Source organism: Leptopilina heterotoma, unplaced genomic scaffold (genome assembly GCF_015476425.1).
Source record: "Leptopilina heterotoma isolate Lh14 unplaced genomic scaffold, ASM1547642v1 Lhet_113, whole genome shotgun sequence".
NCBI classification, from domain to species: Eukaryota; Metazoa; Arthropoda; class Insecta; order Hymenoptera; family Figitidae; genus Leptopilina; species Leptopilina heterotoma.
This window is the reverse complement of record NW_025110832.1, coordinates 103,760-116,205: the sequence shown is the minus strand read 5'-3', so window position 1 is coordinate 116,205 and position 12,446 is coordinate 103,760. Positions and strand designations below refer to the sequence as shown.

At 30.2% G+C, this 12,446-nt stretch overlaps 2 protein-coding genes across 8 annotated transcripts in view; one reads left to right on the top strand and one right to left on the bottom strand.

Moving 5' to 3' along the window:
- The window catches only part of LOC122505673 (filamin-A), a 92,662-nt gene extending 84,603 nt beyond the window's left edge, over positions 1 to 8,059 (bottom strand). For 2 of the 4 annotated variants that reach the window (XM_043617455.1, XM_043617474.1), the window contains exon 1: positions 7,921 to 8,059. The gene's annotated coding sequence lies outside the window, so the exon portion shown is untranslated. Of the gene's footprint in view, positions 1 to 6,979; positions 7,000 to 7,385; positions 7,789 to 7,920 lie in introns of those variants that run through there. The other 2 variants (XM_043617462.1, XM_043617469.1) reach the window with 2 other exon arrangements.
- LOC122505840 (putative proline-rich receptor-like protein kinase PERK6) overlaps positions 1 to 12,446 on the top strand; it is a 129,001-nt gene that overhangs the window by 55,812 nt on the left and 60,743 nt on the right. For 2 of the 4 annotated variants that reach the window (XM_043617699.1, XM_043617691.1), the window contains exon 1: positions 7,949 to 8,148. The exons of the other annotated variants lie outside the window; for them this stretch is intronic. In XM_043617699.1, coding sequence (XP_043473634.1) covers positions 7,949 to 8,148 — 200 coding nt within the window. Of the gene's footprint in view, positions 1 to 7,948; positions 8,149 to 12,446 lie in introns of those variants that run through there. 4 annotated transcript variants of the gene reach the window in all.

Sequence of the window (12,446 nt, the reverse complement as noted above, 5' to 3'; positions counted from 1 at the left end):
GATTACGAATAAATATCAGTTTTTCAAAATTCAAAATGGCGGATCCAATATGGCGGACGACTTTTTTAAAAATCACATCTTATTGACATTTTAAATTATGAAAAACTGACATCGGATATGTAATCAGAGATTATGAAAACCCCTGAATAACAAGTTTCAAGCAATAAGATGTAATTTTTAAAAAAGTCATCCGCCATTTTGAATTTTGAAAAACTGATATTGGATTCGTAATCAGCTTCCTCGAAAACCCCTGAGTAATTAATTTCAAGCGAATCTGATCAATTTTAGAAAAATTCGTCCGCCATATTGGATCCGCCATTTTGAATTTTGAAAAACTGACATTGGATTCGTAATCAGCGACCCCGAAAACCCCCGAGTAACCAGTTTCCAGCGAATCTGAGCATATTTAATTTTTGGTATTTTAACCCCTCTAAACCCCCATTTTAACACTATATCCAAAAAACAAAGGATATGCTCCACTCAAAATGGTTATGAAATTAATATCCCTTTATACGGCGCATTTTAGAATATGTTTGAATGAAAAATTGGCGGTCCGAAAAATGGGCTTAAAAAACAGGTGTTTTTAGCGTCACTCTTTATTGTTAAAATAATTGATTTTATGAAATTTTAAAATCGGCATCACATTATAAAGCTTCCTGCGAGAAAGCAAAAAAATGTAAAAAAAATGTCTTTGCAACTCTTTTAATACTTATATAATTTAAAGATTTGAAAATAATTTGGACTAATAAATATTATGTAAATGCTGAATTTCTATAATTTTATTTGGGAAATTTCTGCAGCGTTTAAATAATTAATAAGAAGTAATTTCATGTTATTTTTTAAAATAGTTTTTGGTGTATATATGATTCAACAATTCATTCATTTGTTTACACGTTAATATATTATGATTATTTTTAATATGATCAATGGAAAATGTATTCATAAACATAACATAAAACAATATTTTTGTTTACGAATTTTTATTTTTTAAAACATTTTTTTGGTTCACTCTGTTATATATGTAAATGTAGCTTAATAATAATCTCTTAACAATTCTAATACACAATCATAGAAGAATTATTTTATTGCGACTTTTCTTACAACTTTAATAAAATAAATTATCCTTTAAATTTATTTTCTACTGTAAAAAGTTGAGTTTGAATCATATGTAAAAAAATTTTGTAATATATTGCAATAACCTTCGACAAGCTTGCAAACCTATATTCGAACACGTATAGCCATGACCTCAAAATCATGACTGCGGCTATCAAGTTTATATAAATTTCATTTGCCTTCATTCAAATTTCCGCTATTATTAAATCACTATTTTGATACACTATAAGATAATATAATATTATAACAAATACGCTCAGTTTTTAAATGTATTTTTAGTTTCACGATATTATATTAAATTTCATTCTTTTTATCACAAGTTAGTAATAATTTACATTCTACGACTGTTCGAAATTTTCTTTGATATTATATAATATACTGTAATAACAAAAAATGCATATACCTGTGCAGTGGTTGAAACAAATATATAAAATTTTACTTTTATACCCCGTGTAGAAATTTAACCATTGCTCAAATCGGGGCCAGATCTTTTGATCATTGTGTAGGCCATAACATGGCAATTTCTACACGGGACATAATATATGTTGGAGGCAATTTCAAAAGATATATAATTCAAATCAAGTTTAATTTAAGCATATATAGTGCATGTTTGAAAATAACCACAAAACAAAAAGATGTAGTATTAAAAATTTTACAATACATTGACACCATTTTTTTTACTGAATTTTATCCATACACTGAGAGAAGACCGATACGTAATAGTTCCCGCTAGACGTCGCTATGAGCTACTCTGCTTGTCGTGTTTGAGTTGTTCCGAATCGGGTGCTGAGACTCCCCGATCCAGTCAAACATTGTTCTCGCATGTGAGAAAACAACTGGTGGCAAACACTGAAAGTTCTGCGTAATCTCGCTTCAGGACGTTCCACGTTTCGCATCGGGGCTTGAGACATCCCGATTCGAGGGTTCACATAAAAACATTCAAAAGTACAACTCAAGGCTCGCACGGGACGTATTAGTTCCCGGACTTCTCTCAGTGTATGAAAGTATTTTTTTCTTTTATCTATTTTAAACTCTGACTTGAACTATATTTTAGGCTTAAAAATAGGCTACTTTTCAATCATTTTGGTTTTAAAATGGAAACATTTTCAGATTTCGCTTTTTCTGCAAAGTAATATCCCGTGTAGAAATTGCCATGTTATGGCCTACACAATGATTAAAAGATCTGGCCCCTATTTGGGCCATGGTTAAATTTCTACACGGGATAGAATCACACTCAAAAAAATTCTTTGCACTCGTTTACAAGGAATCAACTGAGGAGCTGGGAAGAAGAACTCGCCGAGCGCGTGAACGAACTCTCTAATACCAGTCGGGGAGCAGGGATCGCCTCTGATGGACCTGTCACTGCTACCCGACTGGTATTAGCGCATGCGTTCGAGCGCTCGGCGAGTTTTTCTTCCCGGCATGTACCAGGTCATGCACGGAAAAAAAGAAATTAGCTGATGTTTGCTGTAAAATTTCTGAAAATTAGCTACCACAGCTAAGAAGTTTGCAGTGGCAGCGAACATGTTAGCTGTGACAGCAAACATTAGTAAAAATTTATGCGAGTTTGCTGTCATAGCGAACTTGTTTGATCTCACAGCGAACTTTTTCGCTGTCCCTATTTCAACGAACAAGGTTTGCTGTGGCAGCAAAATGTTCGCTCAGCGCCAGTATAAGTGCCAACGTTAAAACTAACCTGAACTAACTCTTCTTCCCGGCTCCTCCTATTTTTCCTTGTTATAGTAAAGCAGGAGCCAAGTATGAGCATTTAATTAAAATTAAAATGACAAGGATATTTATTTGGTTAACTTTATTATTGTCAATTTTATTCACAGTCTGAACTGACTAGTGGCTATTTTTATTTCAACTAAAAATCCTTGTTATTTTAAATGTAGCAAGTTTTTTTTTACTTTTTTCAGTGCAGGCTTCGCACCCATGTACTAAAACCTACTATTTATTAATTTTAGATTTGTGCCACTAAGTATTTCTTTATTTTATATTTAAACATTTGCACTGCTAAGCCATTAATAGTTTTTTTTAAGTATTTGCACTAATTTAAATCTGCTAATATATAAAATATAAAAATTTACATTTATTTTCTTCAAAATAATAAAAAATTTATCTAATCTAATCTAGTCGATTCAAATTTCCCTAGATCTAAATTTTAAACTATTAAAGCTTATAATGATAGAACGTCCAAGCGCCCGTCCTGTCGGAATAAGGATTGTTTTCAGAAAAGCCTTTTTTGAAGAGGCTTTTAAAAAAAGGGAATTCAATTTTTATTTTTCGGCACTCCTTGGGATTAAAGTATAGACAAAAAGTCAAAAAAACATTCTTTCGTAAATTTAATGTAAAATTTAGAAAAATCAATATTTTTTGTCCGGGATAGTCTTTTTCTTCAGAAACGTTCAGAAAATGAAATATTGTTTAATTAAACAAACAGTTTATTTTTAATATTTTTTTAGATTCATGAAAAAAACCTAAGGTAAAGGTCCCATATGAAACGCTTTCATAATTTCGTCCCTATTATTATTTAAAAAGAAATGTTTAATTGCATTTTAGCTTTTAAATTAAGGTTAGCCGCAGGTTTTTCGTCAAACTACCGTTTCACATTAGGTACACTTATTATTTGCATGTGACCCGATTGATGGAACAGACAGAAAATATACAGCAAACACAACCTCGAATATTTTCAGTATTATCGCATTACTTTTCTACCAAAAAAATTGATTATATAATTACAGGCAAACCTCGCTACGGCGGAAAGCAATTAGACGATTCCGCCGTAGAGAGGTTCGTTAAAATACTATTAGTGAGTGAACGTTCAGGGATGTATCAACCATTTTAAATCATATGATCTTTAAATATGAAATAGAAGTTATGATAATTTATTAATAACCTTATTTAAAAATATGTATTAAAAATTATTGAATTCTTGCAAAGAATTTTGTCAAAAAATTTGAGAATAATTGAATTCCTTCGCAGAATTTTATTATTTATGAAAATAATCGAATTCTCGCGAAAAATTTAATTAAAATTTATAAAAATCTTAATTAAATTCTTTTGAAGAATATCTTTAAACTTTTTTAAAGTAATGAAGTTTCTTTAATAGTTATAATTAAAAATTTTTAAAGTAATAATTGAATTATACAAAGAATTTTTTCAACTTTTTAAAATAATCGTGTCTGTTAATAGGTAATTTTAAATATTTGATTTTTAAAGTTTATTAAAATTGTATTGAAAATAATTGAATTCCTCAGGAGAATTTTATTATTTATAAAAACTAATTTAATTTTTGCGATGAATTTTAAACATAATTATTTTTTTTAAATTACTTTGATTTGTTATTTCATTTATTTTATTATTTTTCATGTTTATTTTTTATAATATATAAAATATATTACAAAATAAACAAAAATTATGAATCAAATATAAATTAAATAATTTAAATAAAAAACCATCCGTATAAAAATTAAAATTCGAAACTTTTCGGCCCAGAATTTCATGGCACTCACACAGTCACAACTCTCACTGATATAATCCCTTCTACTTCTACCTGGCGAGTTTCCGCCGTATAGAAGTCCGCCGTAGCGAGGTTTGCCTGTATCTATTTAACTAGAATTTATTCTTTGTATTTAATTCTTTATAGTTAATATTCAAATTATTGGGATAAGTCAATACAATTTTAATTACTAATTAAATAAAATAGGTGTTTCATAATCGGGACATTAATTTTGAAACACCCGTACATACATCAGGAAACCATCGTTTCATAATCGGTACTAGTGCAGGGTTTCACAATTTACTTAATATTATTTTTATTTCATGAAAAATAAACATTTTAGGGCCTAAATACTGTTCGCAAAATACCAACCTTTCAATCTATACCAAAATTATTCATATATTAACACTCCTAATTCCAACAAACTTATCATAGAAATTTAGTTAGCTTAAAAAGCGTTCCATAATTGGGACCTTTACCTTATAAAAAGGTTCAACTTCTTTAAGCTAGGGACCATCCATAAACCACGTAGCTCCGATTTTTGAACTTTTCGACCCCTCCCCTCCCCCACGTAGCTTAACGTAGCATATTACCGAACCCCCTCCCCCCCTACCTAATGGAACGTAGCTTTTTTCTTTTTTTATGAATATTAAATTCTCTTTTCTAAAAATAATCAATAAAATCGTATTGAAACATAGTAAACAATATTAAATGTTTTTAAATCACAGTTTATTTTTTTCTTTGACAAGTAAGAGTTTGATACAAGACTAATTCTTAATTTTAATCGATATTTTTGTATATATATATGTATATTTTTTCATCACTATATATTTTATCAATATATGTGGACGTCCACATGAAAAGGGCCTATATTGTCGGTTCTAGTTTTCGAGATAATCACAATTTAGTAATTTTGGAGCAAAATCTTAATTTTTAAAAATTTTTTATTATCAATCTACATGTTTTGACAAGTCGACTCATGCGGTTTTCATTAATTTATCGATAATTTAACTGTTTGATTTCATTGGTTCTTTAGAAAATTGAAAAGGGCCCATTTTGGCGGTCATTTGCAAAATTAATCCGTATTTTAAAAATAGAGGTGTGGAAAAAATTTAAAACCTCTTGATTTTTCATCTTTAAGGTATCCTGGACTGTAAACAATTCTTATCTGAATAACTTCCCAGAAGAACCAGAGATATTGATGTTAGAGTCTTTTTTTCGTAATTGTCGAATTGAAAATTTGAATATTACGTTAATTTTTTCATAATAGAAACTGTCAAAAATTTTTAAATAAGTTTAATATCTATCCTTTTTCTTCAAATGACACAATTAAATTGTACCTAATAATTAATCTTGTTAAAAAATGGTTCTTTAATAGAAAAACTGTCCTTTTTAGAAAAAAAAGTTTTTCGTATTTTCAAAATTAAGAGGGGGGGGGATGGTTTTAAAAATTTAAAACCTGTTGGTTTTTTATCTTCAAGGTAACCGTTTTTCTCGAAATGAGGTTTTTGGCGTTCTAAACTTTTAAATTCGTAACTCAGCGAATTTTTAACCAAAAAAGTTCTAAGACCACTCAAAATTTTCCAACTTTTGCCAGGAATACGCCCATATAGATAACTTCAATAGTGTTAAAATGGACCCTTTTCATGTGGACGTCCACATATATTTCTCGACTTGACTTTCGAGCTGCCCGCGTAATTTAAAAAAAATGTATGTCAAATAAAAATACAAAGCTACGTTACTCAGACTAAAAAACCCTCCCTCCCCCCATGTGGTCTAACGTAGCACATTACCGAACCCCCTCCCCCCCAAAACAGGCTACGTGGTTTATGAATGGTCCCCTACCCAGCCCTGGGGTTTGAATTTACGTTCTCGATATTTACATGCGCTGAAAGCTGATGTTTTTACCTTTCCAATGTTATATTTTTCTTTATATTTTTCTAAACCCATATTAATTTTACAAAGCGATTTCGGAGGGACTTACGTAAGTCTTTTTTGTCCTGCCGTGGAAGGACGTTGGACACTCTATATGGTTAAGTTTTGATAAAAAAATAAAATTAATTAACATTGCAACACATTAACTAATTTACAAGTCAATTTGTTTTACCCAATATTTATTAGCATTTTTTAAAAATAATTCCTCCTTTAACTCTATTAGAATAAAAAATATATTATTGTAAATATTAGATAAAATAATATTTTATCTTATCTTTTTTCTACTACTATTTAATTATATTTTAATTTAATTTTTAAAAAGAACAATTAAAATACACAAAAAATGAAATAAATAAATGAGCATCTTAATACATTGATATTATACCTAACATATATAACAGAAAAAAGAAAAAAATGTAATAGAGTCACCTGGGGTAAATGCAAATCAAAGATTTTTTTAAATAGCAATCTTTCGTTTTTCTCTTCTTATTTCACTTCACTGGAACAATTTTTTAAGTGGGTGCAAAATATAGATAACATTAAATCACATAAAACTTTTTATTTGCCTCTTAATATTCCAACTTGATATAAACCGCAGGCATTTAAAAAACATTGAAAGAAAAACCAATTTTGAGTATGCAAATGTTAAGAGATGCAAAGAATAATATTTAAAAAATCGAATTAGTCATTTTTTTAAAAATTAAAAGTTATATATGAACCTATTTATTCCAGCAGTTTCTTTCTAAATTTAAATTGCGATAGTGCAGTGAATAGAGAATCTAGAAATTTATTTAAAGAAAAGAAAATTTAACATCTACATTTATATTATACTCACGCAAATTGAAAAATGTTTTTATTTCACATTAAGGTGCTCGAAAAACTAAAGAGTAGTTTGACAGTAAAAGTGATTTCAGATAAGCATTTTACACACGTGTGCCTGATATACATATATATCAACAAAACATGTTTATTCACTTTTCTGTCATAACACGTTTTCACAAAAATAATCCCCCGAACGGTTTCAAAAATATTTCCTCTCAAAGAACAACACATTTACTTTTTTTAACTCTCCACATAATTTTTCCACTGGAGAATTATTAATTTTTCAAAATAATTATTCAATACTGTCACGAATATTGATAATTATAAGCACAGATAAATTTCTGGGTTGCACATCTGAAACTTATTGCACTCACATAACCTCAAATTTGGACATGTATTTTTTTAAATTCACACTCATTTTAGGCATTGTCGATAATGAATTATTATATTATATTAAATTTTTGTTTTTGATTTTTAAAACGATTAATCACTAATAAACAAATAATCCTGATGTTTGGATTCACATATTATTTTATGTGTTTGTTTACCTGACGAATTGATTGTCCGTGTAGGACAATGACAAATAATAAAATTTTTCAGCTCTTTTTTTGTGTGGTAGATATTATTCGAGAAACGCCATTTTTGGACGACGGAAAAAAGGCTGACGCGCGTTCGACGTGCGTGATCTCACTGACCCGCACTTCTCGAGGTATAATAGGCAACAGCCTGTGCACTTGCAAACTTGCTATGCGTTTGGAGAATAGAAGTAGTTACAGGTATGTAGTTGAAATCTACCTGTCAACAGGGCCGTACTAAGCTGCATGCCGCGCACTGACACCTGTTGGTTCATCTTCTCCTCTCGTAACAATTTCCGAAAATCTTTTGAATAACATTTTTATATTAATAAACTTTTGCGACTAAAATTAAAACAAATTATATACCTGGAAATGTTTAAACAAACAACTTTTTCAATCATTTTTTTGGCATTTTGATTCATCGTGGAGGAAGCTTTTGTTTTAGCAATAAAGAAGCATTTCAGCCGGATGACAGCGTGTAAATTGTGTCAAACTCAAATGCATATTATAGTCAGTTCAGTTCACACAACACCAGAGTTGGGGACTTGAAATACCTCAAGTAAATCAAGTGGTTTTTAATACTATAATACCTATAGGTAGTATTTTACATTACTAGTTTCTGAAGCGAGGTAAAAAAAAACTCAAACATAACCTTTAGGCTGATTCCAGAATAGCTAAAAAGGCTAAAAATCGTCTCGACTTTCAAGAGGATTCGATGCGCGTACATACATTTTTGTTTACTGCGCATCGAAATCGAGACGATTTATTTTATTGTGGACTCAACCTTAAATAATTCCAAACTGTTCCACTTTACTTCAATAATGGGTGTTACGAAAAAAGACACAATTAAGATTTAGGACTAAAAAAAACACTCCCGAAGAAAATATAACAAAAAATATAGTTTTCATGTCGTTTTCTGCACAAATAAAATGAGTTTTTTCTGAATTTTCTTTTTCGTGTTGTAATGTTTATTTAAAAATTTACTATAAGCAAATTATAGTTTTTAAAGTTAAAAGTCTATTTTTACATTCTCATAAAAAATGAGAAGGTCTTCGATTTGTGCGATTTTGAGCTATATTTATCTACTTTTGGTAAATCTTCACGTCCCCTGATTCCAAAAAAGCGGTTTCTAGAAAAGTGTCTGTCTGTATAGTAAAATTTGGTGCACTTTGTTAGTCACACTTGCGTCCACCAACCATTTATTTTGACTGCGGTTACGTGCTCGTTAAATTTTATTTGTGAAAGATTCAAAGTTTGTGACTGAGACCTCTACTGTACTAATAAACTAAGGCTCTCGCTGACGGCCGTAAAACATATACACATTGGTAAGTTCAATTCTTGTCTATTTCGTTTTAATATTTCGTAATTTTTTAATTCCTTTGAAGTTTGCAACACTTTGAGATAAGTATATTTTTAAAATTCAGTATTTATAGAGCAGTTTAAATAGCTGAGCGGACATGCTGTTTATCTCCGATAATGAAAGTTGAGGGTTCAAATCTTCGGACTGACCAATTTTTTTTTCGCATAAAATATTAAAACGGTATATTTTATATTCAAAAGAATTGAACTTGGCTTTTAAGCTGCTTCTACAACAATTTTTTTTTATCAACATGAACGAGAAAACGATGCGTGCGCAATTATTTTGCATGGTTTTAACAGTGCATCATTGTTCCTGTCGATAAAAAAAAGTTTTAGAAGCAGCTTTAATATCTGCAAATATTGGAAAAGACTTGTTTAAACATAAATTCATATTTATAAAGAACATACTTTTTAGCATCTGAGATATTAAACAATATGATCTAGATGATATGCATCAGCATCTTTTCTTAATATCTAGGTATAGTACATTAATATTTTTAATATCCACTTCTCTGCCCCTGTGTATAGATTGAACAGTACGCTCTGCTGCAAATCTTGTGGCGAAGCATAATATTATGAACTCTTCATTTTGAAATTGTTTGTTTCAATATTTGTTTTATTTTTCAACATTTATCATCAATATTATTCTCCAGAAAATTTGTAATATTTTTATTTGGTAAAATTTTACAAATTATTTGGGTAATAACTAATTAATAAATTAATAAAATTTAAGTAACAATGACAAAAATTAAAAATGGTATTAGTAAAAACTAATTATATTATATTTTACAACTTTGTTTGAAGGAACATTAAAAAATTAATGTATTTTGGTTACATAAAATATATTTTGAAAATTATTAATTATTATAAACAAAAACAATTATAAAACACAAAAAGTACCTGGGATTTTAATATTTTTAAATAATAAATTGTAAATGAGGCATTCTGTGTGAAAATTTCACTGAAAAAATTTTTTTTTATTAAAACAATTTTTTTCGAATTCTATATGAAAAAAAAAAGTAAATACCTATTTTAATTATTTTATTATTTTAATTATGGAAGTTATGGTTTTTTTTAAATTAACATCTTCAGAAGCAGAGGAGTTTTAAAACACTTTTTTCTCCAATATACCAAAAGATACACTGAGAAAACTGGAGTATTGGACTAAACATCTGGAGGGACAAATCGTTCATATTTGAGAGTTTGCTATTGGATAACAATCTAAATGTTCAAATTCACCATTGACAGATATTCGTGCCATTTCTCTAACAGAGGGACAAATTAACCATCTTGAGAAATCCCTTCCTTATCCGGCGCGAAATGAATAAATATGGCAACCTAACCCCTAAATTAAATACATAAAATGTCAGAAAAATAATTTCGCGCGCATCAGATCGTACACATTTTCTGCGCAACTTTTAACCCTCAGATATAATGGGAGAGAATATACAAGTTGATTTCCATTATCAATTCAAAATTTATTTTAGAAGGACTATTTAACTCTCTTCATAAGCAAAGGAAACATACACTTTTTGAACCTCTGAATTTGAATCTCCAGTTTTCTCAGTGTAAATAATAATGTAATATATACACTGGAGCTTCACTTATTTTCAACCAGGGATGGGTAAATGTAAGAAACTCGAGGTTTTCTACGTATGTTACATGTATGTTACATGAGGTAACATACGTATATTACCCACCACTCTCGAAAAATACATGGATGTAACAATGTAAGGACGTAACATACTAGGTAACATACAGCAACAAACCCAGGTAACATACATGAAGTATGTTACGTACCCATCCCTGTTTTCAACAAGTCCAAACAAACTGAAAGGAAGAGTCGCAGTTATTTTCACTCTGAAACGTAATATTCGAGTTGATTTGATTGGTGGATTCTTTAACATCAACCAATGAGAACGCACGGAGAACCTTTAACTGAAAATAAGTGAGACTGGCAGGGGCGGATCCAGACAAGGTTCTTGAGGGGGGGGGGGCATCTGCTAGACGTTAGCTTGATGACCTTATATGAATGGAATTTTTATTTAAAAAATTCCAGGAAGTTTGAATTCTCGGGAGGGGGGGGCATGCCACTGTGCCCCCCCTGAATCCGCGCCTGGATACTGGAAATTGTGAAAATAAGTGCGACTACAAATAAGTGAGACTGAAAATAAGTGAAGCTTTAGTGTATATGGAAATTATTTTTTTTAAAAATATTTTAAATATGTAATAAAAAATAACGTTAATAAAGCGAAAACATTAAATAAATTGAAATTTCGTCTAAAAAGACACTGATAAATAAAAAAAGAAAGTTTCCACCTTTTCGTAAAGTGCGGTGTTCCTTTTGGGTTAAAATGATATTTAAAAATATGTCTGTCGTTGCACAGAGTTTAAAGGAAATTGAGAAATTAAACCACTTTAAAACTCCATTCCATTAGTAAGGCATTTGTTTTGTTTTTGACTGTTAATTTTTTAACAAGTGTAAAAGTCGAATAAAACTCTGTGCAACGAATGACATAATTTTAAATATCATTTTATCCTTAAAGAACACCTTGGCATAAGTGCAGAAAAATTTCTTTATTTATCAGTGATTGCAATTAAAGAAAAAAAAATGTAAAATCGATTACTTTGGTTTTGGGAACAGTCACTTTTTAGACGAAATTTCAATTTATTTTCGCTTTATTAACGTTATTTTTTATAACACACATACTTGAAATATTCAAGAAAAAATAAATAATTTTGATATATTCCCAGTAAAAAAAAAACTAATTCAAACGGATTGAAATGAATTAAGATTTTTGGTAGAAAGCGGGATTCATTCAAGCTCTTTGTATATTCGATTGAATTCAATTCAATTTGCCTGAAGTTGTGCAAACGAATTCGCATTCGTAAGAAATAATGACCAATGCATGCATAGAATTCGTGCTGATGAATTAAAAAAAATTAAAGGCCCCAAAACTTGTCCATTGAATTAGTATACCCGTGCAGAAATTTTGACCGGGGCCAGGTCGGGGCCAGATCGGGACAAACCGGGCCCCGATCTGGCAACCCGACCTGGCCCCGGCCTGGTTGAAACACTAAAACCGACCGGGGCCATGGCACTTTGCCCGATCTGGCCGCCCTGTCGGGACCCGGTCGGG